This window comes from Rousettus aegyptiacus, unplaced genomic scaffold (assembly GCF_014176215.1).
Source record: "Rousettus aegyptiacus isolate mRouAeg1 unplaced genomic scaffold, mRouAeg1.p scaffold_m13_p_1, whole genome shotgun sequence".
NCBI lineage: Eukaryota > Metazoa > Chordata > Mammalia > Chiroptera > Pteropodidae > Rousettus > Rousettus aegyptiacus.
This window is the reverse complement of record NW_023416284.1, coordinates 20,681,912-20,702,723: the sequence shown is the minus strand read 5'-3', so window position 1 is coordinate 20,702,723 and position 20,812 is coordinate 20,681,912. Positions and strand designations below refer to the sequence as shown.

At 44.8% G+C, this 20,812-nt stretch overlaps 1 protein-coding gene across 4 annotated transcripts in view; it reads left to right on the top strand.

Moving 5' to 3' along the window:
* PHC2 (polyhomeotic homolog 2) overlaps positions 1 to 20,812 on the top strand; it is a 93,020-nt gene that overhangs the window by 58,650 nt on the left and 13,558 nt on the right. For 3 of the 4 annotated variants that reach the window (XM_016150531.2, XM_036237560.1, XM_036237916.1), the window contains 2 exons: positions 6,548 to 6,963; positions 7,232 to 7,397. In XM_016150531.2, the coding sequence (XP_016006017.2) occupies positions 6,548 to 6,963; positions 7,232 to 7,397 (582 nt within the window). Of the gene's footprint in view, positions 1 to 6,547; positions 6,964 to 7,231; positions 7,398 to 11,380; positions 11,668 to 20,812 lie in introns of those variants that run through there. The other variant, XM_036238063.1, reaches the window with a different exon arrangement.

Sequence of the window (20,812 nt, the reverse complement as noted above, 5' to 3'; positions counted from 1 at the left end):
GGGACTCAATAACTAGCACATTAATGGCTTCTGATAGACCGACCCTGACTCAGTGGGGGCTTTCGAGACGTTCCCCACATTGCCCATTGAACCACTCCAATTGCCCATGGCTTCCTCACACAGATCCTCTCCCTTCTGTCCCCTACTCCCACCCCTTTGTGACTTACTTGACCTGTCACATACCTTTTACCTCCCACCTTCTGGCATAATACTCCCTTTCATTGTCCATCCCTCAGATTACTTCCAAAGTTCTCAACAGCTTCCAACTAATCCTCCAAGGCCTACCATTTTCATTTGTGTTTACAGACTTTTGTTATTCACTCGCCCAGCAGCATTTTTTGAGCATTTGTTATATCCAAGGCATCACGCCTCATCTGTCAAATGCAGTCAATTTTCCCTTAACCTACTGCATTGTAGAAGTCACTTGGAAACCACCCTCAGTTCTTGCTCGTAAAATGGAAACACTGCCAATTTACCTCAGAGGCTTATTGTAAGGAATACCCGAGATTCCATTTTTAAAAATGCTTTGAGTTCAAAGCAACATTATAAATAACAGGTAGTATTTTAAGAATAGCTACCATCTATTGAGCATCTACTAGATATAAACAAAGGCAGTGAACTTCTCTGTGGTTTAAACATAATATTCTGTTTGATACTGACAAGTACTCTACATAGTGTACATCACCATTTACAGAACAGGAAATTGGGATTCAGAGAAGCCGAGCAATTGATCTAAGCCTGCACAGAACCAAGATTCAAACCAGATCTGTCTAACTCTAAAACCCATGCCTTTATCTGTTTATGCTGTGCTATCATCCCTCTGCCAAGGGGGCAGTTTCTTTTTTAATGCCCCAGGCTTCCTAATAAGGAATCTCGCTCACAGAGGGTATTTGGTAATTTTGCCAAGTGGCTGCAGAGCAGGAATAAAGACATGGAAGCATAGGGTAGACCACTGTAGAGTGCCCTGCAGTTGGCACTCTATTTTTATAACCTCGTTTCCGCTTACAGGGAAACTTGCCTTTGCTCTACTTCCCCTGTCATATTTCTCCTAATCCACAGCCCAGAAGGACTGCATCATGGAAAATTTATGTGGCTGTCGCTTTCAGTTTTTCTAAAGGGAGCTTCCTTGTCGATGGGTATCGAACTTTGACCTCTAGAGCCAACCTCAATCTCAGTTTTTCCCTCAGGTTTGATCACATGAGACATCTTTAGAGATGAGTACAGCCTCCTGGGGGTACCCAGCATCATTTAGACCCAATCTAAAATTGCCTCCTCTTCTGGCTCCTCTCCCATGGACCCTGCGTTCAACTCTACGGGATGCTCTGTAGGTTCTTGAATGTACCATGGCATTTTATACCTCCAGGTCTTCCCACACATACTGTTCCTTTTATCATCTTCCTAACTCTGAATCGTGCTAAACACTTCCTCTGGGGTGTCTTCACTGCTCTCCTTCCCAAGCTGAATCCACTTTTCTGTGTTCTCAGTATTTCATGCTTATCTCCTATCATAATATTTACCAAATTATGTTGAGAGAATCTGTTTACCAGCTGTCTCTTTTACCAAACTGTAACCTCTTCTAGGGACCATATTTTAGCCAATACCAAACAAAGTATTTGATCTGTAGTGGGTCCTTAGTAATATTTGTTGAGTGAATGAATGGTTGAAAGTATCTCTTCACTTAATTGTCTAAACCTTGAAGAGTAGTGGCTACTAAAAAGTTAAGCCATTCCTCCCTCACAGATATCCTCCCCTTGCCCATATTGCAGTAGATTCAATTATTGAAGACTCCTAGAAAGGTATAGACACAAGCCTGCAACCTATGACTGGGATGGAGTAGGATGCTTGCAGCTAGCTCCCATATACTTGGGGACAACAGTCCCAGCATTTCTGGGACATGAGCTGTTTCCTGCATACTTGAGCCATTTCCTTCATTATTGATGTCAACAGTAAATGCAGTGAAGGGGGTATGTTAGTAATCCCTCATGGTCAGCCCTCCTTTCTTAATCTTCTTGTCGCCAACACCCAGCAGGTTGGGGAGCAGTACACTGGCCTGATTTTAAGGAGGCTGTTTAGGTTTAGAGCATGGACCATTGGAGTCTCTCCTTTTAGCTGGGTCCTAATTCCTGAAGGAGGCCTGCTCCTTCCCCTCTTCATAACAGAAAAGGCTGATGAGGCCTTCCAAAGCTGTGGTTAATATCCCATGGAATCAACCCTTTGTTCCTTAGAAGCCATGAACTTTCCAGCAGCAGGGACATGAGGGAGCCAAAATGCGTACAGGGGAGAAATGAAGCTATTAGATCTTAGGAAAAAAATAATACCAAAGATCCAAAGAGATTTCTGCACATTAGTATTGTATAAACTGGTATGCCTCATGCCAGCTGTAGGGAAGAGTGAATGGGCACCCCTGGTATCATGGCGAAATGGGAACCGCCCTCCTTCACCACCCCTAACTGAGCTGGGAGGACTGCGAGGGCCAGGAGGGGGAGAAGAACTCAGTGATCTTAACCATGATCAGCTGCAGACGTTTGCTGAGCATGTACAAACATGTCGAACATCATGTTAGACAATGTAGAAAGTGAAAGAAACGTACAAACCTTCCCATTAAATTAAAACACATATTTTAATTAAAAGCTAAAAAAACATAAGACATGTCTTTGACTCAAAAGCCATTCCATCTACTTGGATAGATATATGGGTAATAAACACACAAAAGAAAGAAGGTGTTTAATTCAATCTAAAACACCACCGATTGTGAGATGCACCTTTATTTTTTTTAACTCTAAGAAAGAAAAGCATTGCCAATTGAACCAACATCATCAACTGTATGTGCATCCCAGTTCAGAAGATGCTAAAATAGGTGGCACAAGGATCAGTGTTTAAGAATCAATGAAATACACAGACAAGATGGTGCATAGTAAATCACAAATGAATCAAACAAAATAAGCGTTCAGGAATTCTGAGGGAAAACCCGTAACTCAGAGTTAAGGCAAAGAGAGAGAAAATAGGAGCTAAGCCTGGGCCAAAGGGGCTTATGCCTGAGATCGCTGGAGCAGGAGGAGGGCTCTCCAGGAAATGGAAGCCCTGAAATCAAAGCCAACAGGCATAAGGGGACGTGACGATGTTTCATTGACAATGAGCAGAGCCATTAGGATGGGCCAAAGGTTAGTGCAGGAAGGCGGTAAGCTGAGGTCAGACAGGAGGAAGGTCTTGAGTAAACCAGGATACTGATAAGACAAAAATGGTCTGTGGGGCTACACCCATCTCATACGTGTTCCAGCTCTGGAGAGAACACGTTTGGTGGGACAAGCAAAATGGAGCGCCACCATGTTGTCATTCACTCATTCACTCATCAGCAGTACAGACTGAGCATCTACTAAATTCAAGGTAGTTTGGAGGAAACAAACGAATCACATCGATTATGCCTATTAAAGGAGATAAGCTATTTACTGAAATGACTGCGATCAGTATCATTATTACCCCATTTTAAAGATGATGACACAGAGGTCCACAGAAGTCAAGTAACTTGCCCAGTGTCCCACTGCTGGTCAGTGGCAGAGCTAGTATTCAAATGCAAGCATTTTGCCCCCAGACTCCACACTGCTATAAACGCTGCATCTCTATGCAAAGCATAAAGATCTCTGAGCAGCTCAAAGAAAGGTCAGGGAAAGGATGACGATTTAATTTGTGGCATTTTAGACAGTATGAGACAAGGCATAAACTTTGTACAGGGGACAATGAACAGTAAAGATTGCTTGGATCAAAGAAATAATAAAAAATTAAAAGGTTAGTTTGTGTTATAAAAGATCTTGAATGCCAGGGGCTTCAGACAGCCGCAGACGAAGGAGTGCCCCTGATGGCTTTTAATCAGGGATCAGATCTGTGCACTAGGAAGATTAATTTACAATCATCCATAAGGTGGATTGTAGAGAGAAGAAGCTGAATCAGAAAGACTCATTAGAATGTTATTGCAATATTTTAAATAAAAGGACTTCAACCTAGAATAACGTTGCAGTTAAATCATGGTATTTGCTTTTTATTAACCTCAAAAGATGAAAGATGTATACTCCACCCCAAATACCTTGGGTCTTTGACCTATGAACTTATTTAAGCCTTCATTAGCTTTGTTTCTAGCCTTGGCATATACCAGCATTATTTATTCTAAAACAATTGCCCTCGGTTTTCTATGAGCAGCACACAGAGGGATAGATGGGGAGGCGCAGGGATAGAGGACCAAGAGGCCAGCGTGCCTCTCCCAACCTCAGGAAGCAGATGTGTATCAATCCTAACTGTACTCTCTGCTCTATAGATCTAGAACGTTTTCCTCTCTAACCTTTTTTCCACCTTGTAAATCCTGATTTTTAAACTGTTTTCCTATGATAGTCACCCCCATCAAATTTTAAAGCTGGAGGGACTTGTGTGATCACCTAGCCCAAACCTCTTGTTTCACAGATAAAACTCTGAAGACCTAAGAAGGAAAGGGATCTACCTCAGGCCACATGGCCAGCGAGTAGTGGGACACACCTCTTAGCTTCTCTAACTTGCACCATCTCCAGCTCTCTCCTCCGGTGGGCAGTCCCTAGAGCGACCCTGTTCCCAAGCCAGGAATTCATGATTTTGTAATAAGGGAGAAAAAGTTTCACTTGGGTTTTCAGAAAGGATGCCAGTCATCCTGTAGATCTTTCTGGCTGCCAGAGCCTACCTAACAAGGCACAGCATGGCATCTGCAGGTGTCTTATCAACAGTTGTCTTAAAAATTCCTGATTGTTAAGTTTGCCTGATTAACAATCTTTGCCTGATTATTAAGTTTTGAGATATTTACTATAGAATTAGGAGGCCATGCTTAGGTTGGGATTAAGGGCAATTCATAATCACTAGACGCCTGCTGGCAACTTCTGTTTGGAAGTTCCACTATCACCTTGAACCCAACACAATTTTCTCAAAACCTCATCACCATTTAAGTTTCCCTCTTTCATCATTGACTGGGATACAGACTGTAGCCTGTGGCACATCCATATTCCCTTGTTCTCTGCTGACAACAGTCAGTCACCATGGACCACTTTGTTTTTCTTAACACCTCCTGTTTCTGTCCTGTCCTTTCCATTCCTATTGGTGTTCTGCTTGGAAGTCTGTGTCGGGCTCTAATGAGATCATTGGAAGCTTACACGTAAACAGACACAATTCAAGAAAGAAGGTACCTCCCCTAACTCAGTGTGAAATCTGCTTACTTTGCACCTGTAGGCGTCACAAGATCTTTTTAAATTGTTAGCTCGGGACCCAGAATTTGCCTTCATCCTCTTTGGTTGTAAAAAATCCATTTGTGAGCTTCCTTGGCCCTCTCTGTTTCTCTCTGCTGGCTCTCCAGCTGTGGGAATCAGTGCAGGGCCATTTTTAGGCAGGACAAATTTAGCTGAGCCACCCTCATGCTAAGGAGGCCTGGATGCCACTAGACAGAGTAAGTGATGTGAGGACAATCAATCTCTGAGCTGAATTTCCTGAATCCCTACTGTATACAAGTCATGAGCTAGAAGCTGAAGGGATTACTAAAAAAGTATAAGAATCTTCACCTCAAAGAGTCAGTCTGATTAAAACAGAAGAAGAAGAAGCTAGCAGCAAATAGCAACAAATAAATTCCACTCGAGGACAGTAAGTTTACTTACTTAGCACCCATCCAATGTCAGGCACGATGAGAGATTCTGGATAAAGAGACATGTGATAGCTTTTGACCACAAGGGGTTCACAATCCAGAAAAGAAGATAGCTAGGAAATAACCATAGCCCACTATGATACACGTTATTATGGTAAAGGTATGCCCAGAAAACTTTGAGAACCCAAACCAGGACTGAAATAATAATTTTAATCATAATGAGAAATGATTGAACATGACTGTGTGTCAGGCACTGTGCTTATGCAGATTATGTCATTTTCTTCACACAGTTTTTTTCTTATTTCATCCTGACAACAACTTTCTGGGCAGAAACATTTTTTATTTCCAATTTTTAGACAGGGAAGTTGAGGGCAAGAAAAGTTAAGCACACAGCCCCAAGATCCCACAGTATGTAACAGAAAGAACTGGTAGTCCAGCTTTGGCCTGCCTCCTGCCAGAGTCTGAGGATCACAATGAGTAAGTGGCACTTCCGGGAGGAGGCCAGCCTGAGCAAGGCCAGGGGGGAATAAGGACTAGCCAGAAAGAGCTTGGAGGGGTTTTGGGAGGCTGCACGTATTGCAGGCATGGAGAAAAGCAAGTGAAGGGCATGGAGGAGAGAGGGAACATGGCACACCTCAGAAAAGGCTTCACAGAGATGAGTTTGGCACTGGGCTTTGAGGCACAACCAAGGGTCCAGTGTTTCAGCATAGGAAGAAAGCAAGAAAATGGAGAGAAAAATTGGGCCATGACAATGAGCAGGCTGGGCTCTAAGTGAAAGATGAAAGCCAGAGACATTGAGCATGGGAAGCCTTCTTAACACGGATGTGGGAAGGGGCAAAGTTGGGAGACAGAGCAGAAGATGAGGTCAAGCCATGCCACCTAACCTGGTCTTTCTCCCTTCAGCCTATGCTCAGCTACAGCCACAGCAGCTGCTCTCACAGCCATCGTCAAAGCACCTGCAGCCCCAGTTTGTGATCCAACAGCAGCCACAGCAACCACCGCAGCAGCAGCAGCCCCAGCAGTCACGGCCTGCACTCCAGGCCCAGTCCCACCCCCAGCTCACCTCGGTCCCTCCGAGCTTGGCCCTACAGCCCAGCCCTGAAGCCCATGCCATGCCGCTTGGACCAGTCACATCCACACTGCCTCTCCAATGTCCCACTGCCAACCTGCACAAGCCTGGAAGCACTCAGCACTGTCATCCTCCCACACCCAGCGCTGGGCCTCACAACGGATACCCCGAGGGCCTGTCCCACGCCCCCCCACGCAGGTTCCAGCACACCTCGGCTGTCATCTTACAACTACAGCCTGCTTCACCAGTGGTGAGTAAGATAATCCCGAGGTTTAGAGGACAAATGGGAGAGTACACAACTTAGGCAATCCCATAGCCCCCATTTGGATGTGTTTCTGGGTGGGCCGAGGGGTGAAGTCCTCTCTGGGTATTTCAAGAAAGAAAAATGGCCTCTCTAATTTGGGGCTGGCAGAATCTTAATGTCCTTGCCTTCTACCCAAGCTCCACGGAAACAAGGGATATGTCCAGAATGTAAAGGCAATTCATGAAAGGATCATCTCTGTCCTGTCCCTTAACAGCCCCAGCAGTGCACCCCAGATGACTGGAAGGAAGTAGTATCTGGGGAGAAGAGTGAGCCTGAGACTCAGTCTGGCCCATCACCACATCAGCAAGCCATCATCACTGCCATGCCTGGTAGCCTGATTGTACCCAAGAGCCCTAACATCCAGCAGTCCCCAGCTCACGGTATGAAGTGTAGAGGGGCCCTTGGTGGAGGGGGAGAGTCGGCCTTCCTTGCCATCCCCTAGCACATTTCACTTGGAAATCTAGGAATGGAGGGAAAACTACTGAAAGCCCAAAGAGGCAATAAGGAAGCTGGGTAGGTGGAAACGGGGGTTGGGGGAGAGAAGATGAATCAAGGATAAAGGAAAGAGACCCAGGTTGGTATAAGGTTAAAAGGGTAGAGAAAGACCCCTGACTAGATGTCATCGTTGTCAGGCATATCTGCATACCCGTATGCTGAGGTGAGAGTTCAGGCAGGTATCCAGTCATCTCAGTTCTCTGCTTCGTTTGGTATGAGAAGGAGTTCTTGAAATTGGAAATATGACAAGGTGGCCACATAGCTCAAAGATAAGGGAAATGCCTAGGGGGAGCTAAAAGGGGATTCAGAATGAGTTCTGCTCATGGAAAGCATCGTTGTAGGAACAATACTCAGCTCTGGGATCCCCATCTGTCGACGCCTGTCTGTGCCCAGTGACAAGTAGACTTTTCCACGACCCTGATGGGAGAGTCACAGCAGTAACTCTTCCTTTGCAGCAATCCGTTTGCCTTCCTTCCCCTCTCTGCCAACGTGCACAGCAATCTTGGCCCAGATCTCAGTGACATTCTGAGCCATGGGCCGCACACAACTCGGGGAGGCAGTACCAGTCATTGTGTGTTCAGGTGGGTGTGGGGAGAGCCAAGATAAAAAGAGTTTGGAAACTAAAGGAGAAATGAGATGAAATTACTTTAGGACAAAGAAGTGGAAGAGGTTATAAATGTCCTATAATGAATGGAAGACAGGATCAAGGAAAAGGAAAACAAAAGAATATGGAGAAAGAACATTAGAAAAATTAAAAGAAAGGAGGTAATCAGTTCTCTTGGCACACATGCAAGATAAGGAGGTCGCCATTTTGAAAAGCAGCCCATTCCATTGTGAAATTGCTCTAATCATCAGAAAGTCACACTTCACATTAAGCCCAAACCTGCTCTCCTGGAACTTCTACCACTGGTTGTGATTCTGTCTTGTGCATTTTAACAGCGCCCATGTCCGACAGTGTTTGTAGACAGTTATGTCTGTTTCCTCTCCTCAGAGAGAGAGACAGAGAGAGAGAGAGCACGAATTTCCAGGCTAAATATCTATGAGATTTTTTTATTTTTACCTATCACGTGTTAGGACCTCCCATTTCCACCATTCTGGTCATTCTTATCTAAGCACATTCCACTGTTTCATTAATTCTCTTAAAGTGTGATCTGCAAAATTAAGCACATTAATTCCAAATATAAAAAGCCACAATTCACTATCGGTGGGCACCTGGACCTAGCTAGCTTTATAAGCCCTTCAAGGGGTAGGACTGTTTCCAAGGTCTGCATGGTATGTTAAGGAGGAAGAAAAATTTGTTGAATACCTACTATGTGCCAAATACTGTTCTAAGTTTTCTGTTACTCACTCATGATGATAACCCTGAGAGAAAATTATTATTGTCCCCATTATTCAGAAGAGAAAACAAAAAGCTTGAAGCGCCTCCAGGTCACACAGCTATGAAAGGGCAGCACCATGACTCTGGCTCATGTGTAACTCCCTCACCTTCATTCATCAGGACATTGTACGCATAGCCCTACATCTTATGAATTTAGCCCATAGTTCCAGCTTAATGAGAAAATGGTAACGGTTAATAGTTAACAGTTACTGAGCCCTCTCTGCTGGCTTTACATGTATTTCCTCATTTAATCCTGACAGTAACCCTCTGAAGTAGGAATCATTTTAAAGATAAGAAAACTGAGGCACAGAAAGACTACGTGGTGGGGCAGGAATGTTTCATATCTGAATTTCGTTACTCATTATACTAACTCCTCTGCTTAACTTTGCCATTTGTGTATTATATAGCATGTTTCTTTGTCTTTAACCAATTTGCTGATAGAAATATTGAATGTGACTCGGCTGAGGACACATGCCCTGTCTACAGGTTGGTGATTCTTTGTTCAGATATTTGTTATCCAACAACCCCTAAATGAAATAACATTAGCTTACCTTTCTTCATCTAGTCTATAAAGCTCTCAAAAATCTCTTTCTGAAATCTAATCAAGATGATATACACATATCAAGCATTCTGCTCCTGAGGTACTATTTCATGAGAGAATTAGGCTTTGCACAGTAGGAACAGTCATCAACCACTGAAGATTTAACAGTATATCCATTCTGTAGGTGTCTTAGATGCCTGTTCCATGCAAAGCATTGTGGGATGGGAGGTAATATGTAGAGAAATAAGATCTGTACCCTACCTTCAAGGACCTTAAGGTCTGTTGAGACAGATGAGAAATGCACAGAAAAGAAAAAGCACAATAAAAACTAAAATGTGATAAATGCCATAGAAGGATTATAGGTAAGTGATATGAAATGGATAGTTACTACCAAGTAGAGATTATCAGGATAGATTGCAGAGAGGAAGTGGCATTGTTCTAGAGCAGCGGTTGGCAAACTATACCCCAAGGGCCAAATCCATTACATGACCTGTTTTAATACAGCCCACAAGTTATTAATGGTTTTCACATTTTAAGATGTTTAAGAATCAAAAGCACAGTATTTCGTGATACTTGAAATTATACGAAGTCCAAATGTCAGTGCCCATAAATACCTTTCATTGGAACACGGGCACACTAATTCATGTCTGTATTGTCTGTGGTTGCTTTCCTACTACACCAGCAGAGCCGAGTAGTTGCAACAGAGACCATATGGCCTGCAAAATCTAAAATATTTACTATTTAGTCCCTTGCAGAAGTTCATCAACCACTGTTCTTGAGTCTAGATCCCAAAAGATAAGTAGGACCTAGACATGCAGAGTTGGGGGAAAGGCATTCCACAGAGGGCAGTGGAAGTAAAGGTAGGTAAGCAGGAAAGCGTGGGCATAGAAATTGAGCAGTTGATCCCATGTTTCCTTCGTTTATAAAACAATATGTAAGTGTAAGAAATGCAAAGGCAGAAAGCGGAAGGAAATGTGAATATTAAAGACTTTAAAAATCTGAAAAATATTAGAGGATAAAGAAAAGGAATAGAGAAGAGAAAGGGGCGAAGTAAGCAATCAAGGACTATACAATAAATGTAAAACGTGGAAACAAAGAAAAAGGGAGGAGGGAGGCCTGAAGGAAAAAAAGCAGGGATGGGGAGGATGCCAAATGCTAAAAAAGGCAAGAAAATAGGAAAATGTTGGGAATACAGAGAAATCACCCATGGAGAGATTCCCGTTGTCTACTTGGCATAAGCGGGAGAGTGAGACTTTTGAGTCACGTAGGACTTTTGTATTCCCCACATCTAGCATATCTACGGAATGAATGTGCTTCGCCACAATTCAGTTTAAACTAGTGTGGTTTAGGAAGAGCTACAACTATTGGGCTCCAACCGTGTGCCAGGCACTGCCGGCAAAAATGTCCTCAGCTAACCACCCCCCACCCCTGCCCCGCAGTAAGCCTAACGAGTAAGCATTATTCCCGTTGATAGAGGTGTAGCTGAATCACTTTGGTCATTACTTAACCTCTCTGAGCCTCAGTTCCCAGTGGAGAGGATGACTACTTGAAGGGTTCTTGTGAACACTGAGAGTGCGTATGCGTGGGCGGCTTGACACATGTTAAGCAACTCGATTACTGGCAGTCGTTATTATCATTGCCACCGAATTGGCCGAAGCGAGAGTCCCAGTCCTCCAAGCCACTGCAGACTTTTGACAGGGTAAGGGCAGACGTCTTCGTGGCGTCGCGCTCGCCGCCCCAACCCTAAACCTGACGTCCCTAACACGCCACAGGGCTCGCTGCGCCGGCCGGAGGGCGCGGGGCGGGGCCGGCGCGGCCGCACAAAGGAAGCGCGCAGCCCGGCTTCCGCGCTGGCGCCCCGCCTCCTGGAGGGCCCGCCCCTCGCGGCCCAGTCCCCGCCCCGCGCCTCACCCCGCCCCCGGCGGAGGCGGCCGCGGGAGCCTTGCCGGGACGCGCGGCATTGTCTCCGCGGCGGCTGCAGCCCTCGAGCGCCCGCCGCGCGCGCGCAATCCGGCCGTTGCCCGCTCCTCCGCCCCGGCCTCGCGCCTCCGCCGCCCTTTGTTGACACCGGTCAGGCCGGTGCGGTCGGATGCGCCGCGGCAGCCCCGGGCCCCGGCTCGGAGGCTCCCGGCGGTGAGAAGGAGGCCCGCCCGGGCCCGGGACCCTGCGCAAGGCGGCGCCCGGCCGAGGGGCTGCGTAGGCCCCGCCCGGCCAGGCCCAGCCGGGCCCTGGACAGGTCAGTGCCCGTGGCGGGGGAGGGGTTCTCACCAGGATGGGGTCCGCGGCCCGCGCTGGTCGCGCTGGAAACCGGGCACCGCCCTCGGGTGCCACTCCCGGCCAGGGCCTACTTGGCTGCCAGGCCGTGCCAGCCCGCGACTCTCGCCCTCTCGGCGCCCGGGAGGTGTTCTGCGCCTCCCTCCCTGGTCGGGGACCTTGCCTGACCCGCACTCTCCTGGAACCTGCTGTGTCAACCTCGGTGTGCCAAACGCTTCCGTGTGTCCCCGACCCTACCCCAAGTCTCCGCATGCCCCCACCCCCGCCCTCCCGGGATGGCTATTTACCAGGGCTAGACGGTCCTTTTTAAGGAGCAAGACTGCTGGCATCCGCTGTGCTCCAGTGGTAAGGGGCACTTCTATCTTGGAAGGCCTGCGGCTTCGCTGGAGAGTTTTGTTTTTAATCTAGTTCAGTCTCACGAGGTTTTTATTGGATGGAAAGGGACAAGGTGTTCTGTCCTCTCTTACATTTTTAGAAGAGCATTTTCTTCCCATGCCAAATGAATGTATACTATATTGTTGATTCTTTACTTTAAAATCGGGATATTGAGATTCTCTATTTAAATTGAAGTCCACAGAGAGGGAATAATTTGCCCAAGGTCAAGTTGCAAACTATTGAAGCTACAATGAACTCCTAGCCCCCGACTCCATCACTAGCTCCCGAGTCTTGTATTGTTGGATACCAGTCTGTGCCAGTGATACCCTCTCCATCCCACCCCCACCCACGCCTTTGATGCCTGAACAGATTTCACTGACATACTTTCAGTTCTGATCAACTTTCCTTTCCACTCCATATCTAGAATATTTACCTTCTTCCTATGCCATCTACAGACACAGGCTTTTATTATTTTTCCTGCTTTACAAATCAGTGACAGCTTTCCCTTTCGATATCTCCCATCCTAGATCTTTAATCCCCTCCTATTAGCATATTGGGCCCAGAGGATCCCTTGTTGTGAAATAAGCTACCGACCTAAATCCACCATATGTCCTCGATTTTTCTAGGACAGCCCCAATTTGAAATATTTCATCCCATTGTCAGCGCAAGCATCTCAACTTTTGGTTTAGAAAATAATGTCACTTTAGCTATCTCCCCCACTGTCCTGGCCTTTTCCAGCCATTTGGCTCTGGGGCATAACTGAGTAATCCAGTTATCATTCACCTGGGATTTTTCTTCCCCTCCTGAGTCAGCCCAAATGTTGGAACTGCCAGAATTTCTAGGGGAGTCTGAAAATTACAGGCTTATGAGGCGAGGAAATTCCTTCTTTATTTCTGCCCCCCTGCCCTCCCCATCTTTTATCCCAGCATAGGGCAGCAGACCTGTGGCAACGTCTGTTCATTAGGGCTTAGGTTTGGGTCACAAGGGATGTATGCCTTCATATCATTTTGACTCTAGAATAGAAAGTAACTTACCGTGTTGGTTATAGGGCAAGAGATTATGTCTTGATTCTTATGATACCTGCACAGCTAAGTAGTTTTGGTTTCATTCAAATTTAACACATCTTTATTAGGCTTCTGCTTCATATAAAGCACTGTTCTAGGCACTATGGGAAAGACTACAAAAGTGATTTTCCTACATCTGGATCTATATTTGGAAATATCCACACTTTTGAATCAGCTGATAAACTGTTTCCCGCTGTTTCTGTACCTAAGTTCCAGTCACTGTAAGGCAGGAACCAGAGCTTCTGGTTTGGCTCATTCACAAGGGCTGGCTTGTTTCACAGAGAGTCCAGCAGATGGGTAGTGGTGCTCTTTTGGCACCTGCCCTTTTCCAGGCACTCTTCATCACGTGAGCTCTGCCTCTCAGCCCACCCAAGATCTGTTTCCAGGCTTGTCCACACACTGGGAACAATAGATGCCCTTTTTCCTCCAGCCTTAATCTTGAGAAAGGCAGTTTCTTAGTCTACTTTTTTGTTGTCCTTGAGTGGGTTTCTCAGTTGTGCACTGCATTTTTGTGAGCATTCTCTCCTGTTCTCACCTGCTTCTTCCTTCCCCTCACCCTTTTTTTAGCTGTTGTTTTGCTGATATGTGGCACATAGATACTTAGTGAATGTTGTCATTTCATCATGTACTCACCTCCCAGCCCTTTCCACTTCTCTTCCAGATCCTGGCTGAATTTTTAATTTACCTTTGTCAAGCACACTCAGTATATTATTATTTCCACTTCCCTTAAAGCAGGGAGGAAAGGAGACTCCAGTTCTTCTTCCTTCTGTTTCAGTTATAAGTCTCCTGACTGTATGTCTCTTCAGCCATCATTTCTCTACATTTCAGTGGAGGATAACCTTTTAGGAAGGTGGTGGTATGCTTCTTCAGACATACCTCCTCTTGTCACTCCCTTTCTAGTCTAAGCCGATTGACCCTGAGATTTCTCTTCCTGCCACCAAGACCCCTTCCCCCATCTATGACCCTGTGCCTCTTACTTGCTCTGGCACAGCCCCAGAATCCACTCTTTTTCAGACCACATCCTTTTTCCTGCCTTACTCATTTCCTGTCTCCCTCGGTTCTGATTTTTCAGAGGAAGGGAGAATAAACTAAGAGGAATAAATGGATAGGTCATCTTACAAAATTAAACTGTTCATGCCACCGATCTGATATGCTCTTACACAGCGTATCCCCTCCCTAGTTTTCTTATTTACAGAAAAAAAGAGACTACTGTCTCAGAGTCAAGAACCTCTACCTGTCAGTTCATGTTTGTGAATGTATGAAGAGGATGACTTGACTGTCTTAGACTCTTCCTCTAAGGCTCTGCCCTTCTTTGGGCTGCAGACCTCATGCCAGGATTTCAGTAACCATTTGCTAAATAAAAATAAAGTTGACCCACTTCCTATCAAAATCCTTCACTAGCAGATAGCATGGAGCAGGAAGCCAAAATAAAGTTAAAATTACAAAAACTAGGGAATAGGATGGTGGTTCCATTTCTGGTAATACTGCTTTGTGTTAGCATGATATTTACCAAGGATTTTTTTTTTTCCCTTCCTCTTGAGTCCGAGTTTACATTAAAGTTTTCCCAGCTGTTCAATGCCACTTAATCTTCAGAAAATTCAGTCCCTCCCACAAAAAGATTCTCTTCAGAAAAGATGTATCTACTAGAGATGAGAATAGGGAAATGAGAATAAGAAGTCTCCATAAATGATAGTTTCTCTTTTATTTCTTTTATGCCATTTTGTAACTGGAAGACGAGGATGATGATTTTCAGTGGTCAGGAAGAATCTCACAAAAGTGGTTGTGGAAAGATGCTTTTGTGTTTTCCACCCCCGTGGAAAAGCAGGGTGGGGACTGGCTGCCTTATGCAATCAGCTGTGATGAGTCCTTTGTGCCAGTAACAGAAATGACTCTCCGCAGTGATTTAGCAACTTGTTTGATGGAAATCAAAGCTGGACTGTGCCTCAAGTTAAGGGTCTGAACATACGTAGGTTTATGTTTTAAATGTTTTTATGGCATGATTTAAACTATACTGTGAGTCACCAGTTAAAAAGACTGAGGGTGTTTTCTGTTAAAAAATTAAAAAGTGTGCCTGTTTAAGATAACTTTACTCATTTACAGATCAAATAGGTGCAAGTTTCATTTTAAGCATTGACTTATGTTAACATTTCAGTTTGAATTACTAGCAACATTAGAACACTGATTTGATACATAAAAATACTCAGAGGCAAAGCATTAATTCAACTTTATGACATTTTGGGAATTGTTAGGAAAATAACCATCTTTTTAATCCAAGATTGAAATCTTACAGATTCTGGACTTTTTCCTTGTCAGTAAAAAAAAGTAGAATGTAATTGACATGGTCAAGAAACGGGCTATTTTATAGTGAATCAAGTTATACAATTAAGAATGATTCATTTTTAAAGATTAAAAGTATAGTGAGAAACATACCATTAATTTGAGTAATAAATTGTTGCTCAGCAAGTCATTGTAAGAACATCTAGGCCAACATAGTAAACTTAATATTTTTTTCTTCCCTTTCCAAATTACTTACAGTTTGCAAAGAAGGATGTACCTTCTCATTCTTTGAATTTCCAAACTCTTTAGTTTAGATAAGTCCAAAAGAAAACATTCTTTCTACATCCGCTAAAGAAATAATTGCTATTAAACAGAGATTGCCCATGTTCTAAGATGAATCCAGATGTTGAAGAGAGTCCCAATTTGCTATTACGATTTTCTTTAAAGCAAATATCTGTTTCTTGAATGATTTTCTTTTTAGCAGTGAAAGTTGTTATAGCTTCTCTTAAGAAAAGATGTGTATTAGGTGCCATCTCATAACCAGCTCTTCTCCAGTACTTTAGGAGGACCAGGCCTCATACTGAATATTGAGACTGTTGGCAAGAAAATGAGAGTTCATGACTGCTGTGAGTTATTTTTAAAGCTTTGGTTACATGGCTATTATGTCTCAAATACTGTATCATTATCTCTGGTTAGTGATGCCTTTAGCATATTTGAAACCATTCATATGTGGCCTAAGTCCACACAGCTATATTAGGACATTTTTAAACAAGTCATTTTAATACAAAATTAATGTGACTCAAATACTTTTTAAAAATTAAGTTCATGTTTCCAGGCCTTCAGTAATCAGTATAATCTGCTCAGTTGATTGGTAGCAAAGTAGGGTGATGGTAAGCTTAGACAATAGTTACAGGAAGGAAGGGACTAATATTTTCCAAGAGCAGAAATTATCAGGAGGATTGGTTTGCAAGATAAGTATTATCCAGCTTATTATATAGACAAGACTACTGAGGCTTAGTGTTCTCCCTCCCTCCCTCCCTCCTTCCCCTTACCACATTTAAGAATATTAGTGATGCAGCAGTTGACAACCAAATAAATAAATAGGGCATCATATTTGACAACATGCTTGCCTTTCCATGTTATCACCCTAAAAATAACTAGGTAATTTACTAAACATTTCTAGAGTTTTCTGTAAACTTTATAAATCCAGTTTCCATGATTTTATCTTCAGCCTTGTTTTCTTGGCATAACAAGGTCTATACATTTACTAGTCTGTAGGTCAAGTGCTTTTTCCTGTTATTTGTTCCAAAGTTTCTGGGTTTCTTCTGCACTATCTGTGTGATAGCCTGGGACTCTCCCTAAAGAACTGTATAGAAACGGAATCGGGGTTGTCTTGTCGTGTGGAAGGTGAGTTAAGACCTTTGGTTTGCCCTGAAGGGCAGGTTTGTTTCTGTTATGTTGCCACCATTGTCAAAGTGGAGGTAACATTTTTTCCTGAAGCCTGATCTCAGGTGCAAGGACAGGACACCCTGAGTAGACCAAGGAAGGCATCTGAGGAACATGAATGGTACCTGAGTTTGAGCCTGTGAAAGAATAGCTCTGCTCTGGGGCTAGTAGAGGCCAGGCTCAGTGAGAGAGTGAGGTTAATCTTCTCCCTGATCTCAGTGATGTTAACCCTCTGGTGGCCATGACAGTTCCATTGCATTGTACCTGCATTGTCTTAGTTAATCCTTATCAAAGCCATGTGAGACAGATAGAAGAACCCCATTTTATAGGTAAGGAAACTGAGGCCTAGAGTAATTTTCCCAGGATTACAAACTAGGTTTTAAGCCTGGATTCTTTTTGATCCCAAAGTCTTAACTGCTGTGAGGCACAGCTTCTGAATGTAATCAGTGTCAGGCATTTTATATATAAAAACCCTAATATTCACTGTAACCTTAAGATAGGCAGTATGAGCCTCATTTTTCTAGCTGGAGAAACCAAGGCTCAGCAGGTACCAAGTACTTGAAGCTACACAGGTTATCCAAGATAGAACCAGAATATGAACCCAGGTCAGACCCCGAGCCAGTGCTCTTTCCGTCCTGCCACGCTTCCTTTCAGCTCCTGCGATGGTGATGTCCTAGTGTAGAGCCTCTCCCCTTGGTTCCAGACATTTTCCTTTGAAATCATAGCGTGTGCCAGAGCACTCGGATGCGACAACATGTGAGGGCCCCCTCCCCCACCTCTGCATGGGATTCCATAGGATCGTCTCATTTTAGTAGAACTCTTTGAAAACTCTCCCTGACTCCCTGCAGCCAGAGTTAGCTGTCATTCCCTGGGGCGTTGACCTGTCCTGTTGGACTTTACTCTGCAGCCCTGCAGGTGGCTGCTGCCGTGTTTGAGCTGATTGTGGGCCCCTGTTGCAGTACTCCGCCTGTGGGCTGAGGAGCAGGTCCTGCAGCTGTTTGGAAAGCGCCCTCCTTGCTCCCGTTGTCCTGAACTGCATGGGGGAGGTGGCTGTTCGCTCCATTGATTCCTTCCTTCATAGCTGGGGGTGGCAGCTTGGAAAACATTCAGCTGTTTACAATTCAGCTTATGTACATTTTAGCTGGAGATTGTGGGTGAGTCAGAAGGGCTGCTCTTTGCCGGTGTCCTAAGAAACAGCATGAAAGTCAGCTGTATGGTAATGGCTGCCAGCAAGGAGGAGGAGCCCTCACTAACAGATGCCTTAACCAGAGTTGCTCAGCCCAGATGCTTAAGATCTGAGAAGCATGTCTGCTCTCCAATCCTCTTAACCCAGACTCAACAGGGTCTTTTTGCATTGACACTGAGGTCAGGTCTGGGGCCACCTGGATCAGCCTCCCTTTCATGCTGTTGGCCAGCTCCCCTGCAGGGACCCCAGTGTGGACCCAGGGCCTCTCCCTCCCTATGACTGTAAAGCTCACCTCTTTGCTCAGCAAAGTTCTCCAAAGGGGTCCTATCACAGCCGATACTTCCCCTCTCCAGAGAAGCACTTCAAAGCTGGCTGCTCTTGTTTGCAGAGCCAAGGAGGATGCTTTCAGGAGAAGGATGGCATCTGTGTGAGAGAGCCACAGCCTGCTTTGTGTCCTCGAGGGAAGGATGTCTTGTGTGTCTGACAGCTCAGTTCTTATTAGCAGGATTGAAAAGTCACAAACATTTGGCATTGGTTCTTTCTGCCTTCTGGTACTCAGGGGACCCCAAGGTGGGAAGGGACCTACAGATTTCTCACCAAGAGCACCTTTTGTGTGTTTTAGATACTGTCTTCCAAATAAATGGCATCCACTCACGCCTTGATTCAGAAATGCACAGTTAATTACGCACCCGTTTCCTCATCTGGAAAATTAAAATGTTATATTCAGGGCCCGTCTAACTCTAATCATCTGTGATGTAACGCCCATGATCCAAAATGATCACACTTCACCCCCATCCCTCCTACTGAACCTTCTGTCCCTAAATTGGGAAGAAAGCTATCTGCTCATCTAAGTGATTCTTGGTAAGGTGTGAATGACTGCAGGTGTATATTTGCATTTTAAAGAAGGTTGTTAACCAAATCAATCTCTTTAATTGATGGACTCTGTCAGGATCCCAGAATAGAACCTCCATTCTTTCTTCCCGCCCTTCCCCCACCCCTCCTTTGCATCTCCTCCTGCTCCCCACCTTGTGCTATGCTCCCTACTTCATTTTTCTGCCCTTTCCCTGGGAGACAGAGGAGGAATGCCAACAAATTGGTGCTTATGAAGTATCTTGCCACCCTCACTTTCAGAGTGGCACCAATTTCCTTAGGGGCCAAGATATAATTAAAGAGATTTTAAAGGGTGGCCTGCAGACCTTTCCACAAGGACTGTGTTCTACCCTGTGCTTCCCACACTGTGGTTCTGCTTGCTGCTCAGACCAGGTACAGTCTGCATCAGCTGCTCTCCCACCTCCTGAATATGGTTTCCCTGGGGTCACTTTGCAGGTGTTCTGCTCAGGCTCACCCTAGAGCAAACAGTTCTTAAGAAATCCTGCTGACACCAAGACTGGCCTGCTAAGCTGAGACACAGTGAGCAGGACTTCAGAGCCAGGGAGAGGTCTGGAGAGAATGCTGTGTGTGGTACAGGCAGTGTGTTTTACCATTCATAGAGCAAAAGTAGCTATAAGCAGATCCATGTTATCACCTACTCTGCTTCCTTAACTTCTTTAACTTCATTAGCTCTGGCTTACTCCTGCAAGGGTATTTAGAAGTCTTACAGACAGACTAAAATACTCCCTCTCCTCATGTCTAGAGAAAGTGGGAATAAGCCCTTGGCCAAACTGAGGGAGTGGGAAGAGAAGTTCTGCTTGCCGCCCCCCTTCCTGTGAAGTCAGTTCTTTAAGGCTACTTATATTAGGGGCAAATAGAATGAACATCCAGGACATCTGAAATAGCAACAATAAATGTTAGTACGAAACCATATTCTAGAATAACTGATGATTTTTGTCTTATCTGTACATGTAAAGAACATCAGAACCAGTTCTGAAGTTGCCCAGATTTTGCATAGCTGGGTCCCTCCTGACCTCTGTCTCCAGGGAGTGGGAGAGCTGAGCTTCTCTGAACATGCACCTGTGGGTCCTGAGGGCTGGGCCATTTTTATAGGCGCCTCCCAGCCTCTGCTCCTAGAGGTCATCATGCCTTTCCAAGTGCCTGGAGCTGGCATCAATGTTTATTTGCTGAAACAGTAAGAAATGTACGAAGGAAGAGCTCTTAATGCTTCTTATGGCCAGGTATCCAGAAATGCCCCTCTTAGAGACAGGCACCAGCCTAGCTGCTCTCAAATCATTAGAGCCTCAGAAAGTAATTTACAAATCTCAGCTGATGGCAGGTTGTTCCTTTTGAGGCTAGGGAGACCTCTCCTCTTTTATCCACAGTGAAGACTGAGATCACGTGTACCATACATTCCTGCTTTAATAGACATTAAGTATCTGTCATAGATTGGACGTTGGGTTAGTCCCTGAGGATATGGAAGTGACTGAGACATAGCCCCTTGCCTAAAGAAACCTGCTCTGCCTAGCAAAGGAGACCAGCCCCAAAGCAAATCCTTTCATAAACAGGGCCACTGGCTGGTCCTTCCTATTTTATCCTTTCCCTGTAAGGGCTGTTTTTGCCATAGCCTATGAATGAGACCAGAATTGAGAAGCTAGAGGTTGAGACATATATTATGTAACAACTCCCCCAGAACATACTGTTCTGTTCCTTCTGATATGAATACTTGGCCCTTTGTGGTCAGTTTCAATTAAAGGTTAGATTCTACCTTGCCCCCAGCACTACCACCACTGAAGCATGGTTTTACTGCCCTTCTACAGCCTCTTGAACTCCTGGTGTCTTGGCCTTTCAGATTTCAGGTGCCTAACTCTGTATAAAGGCATTTGAGA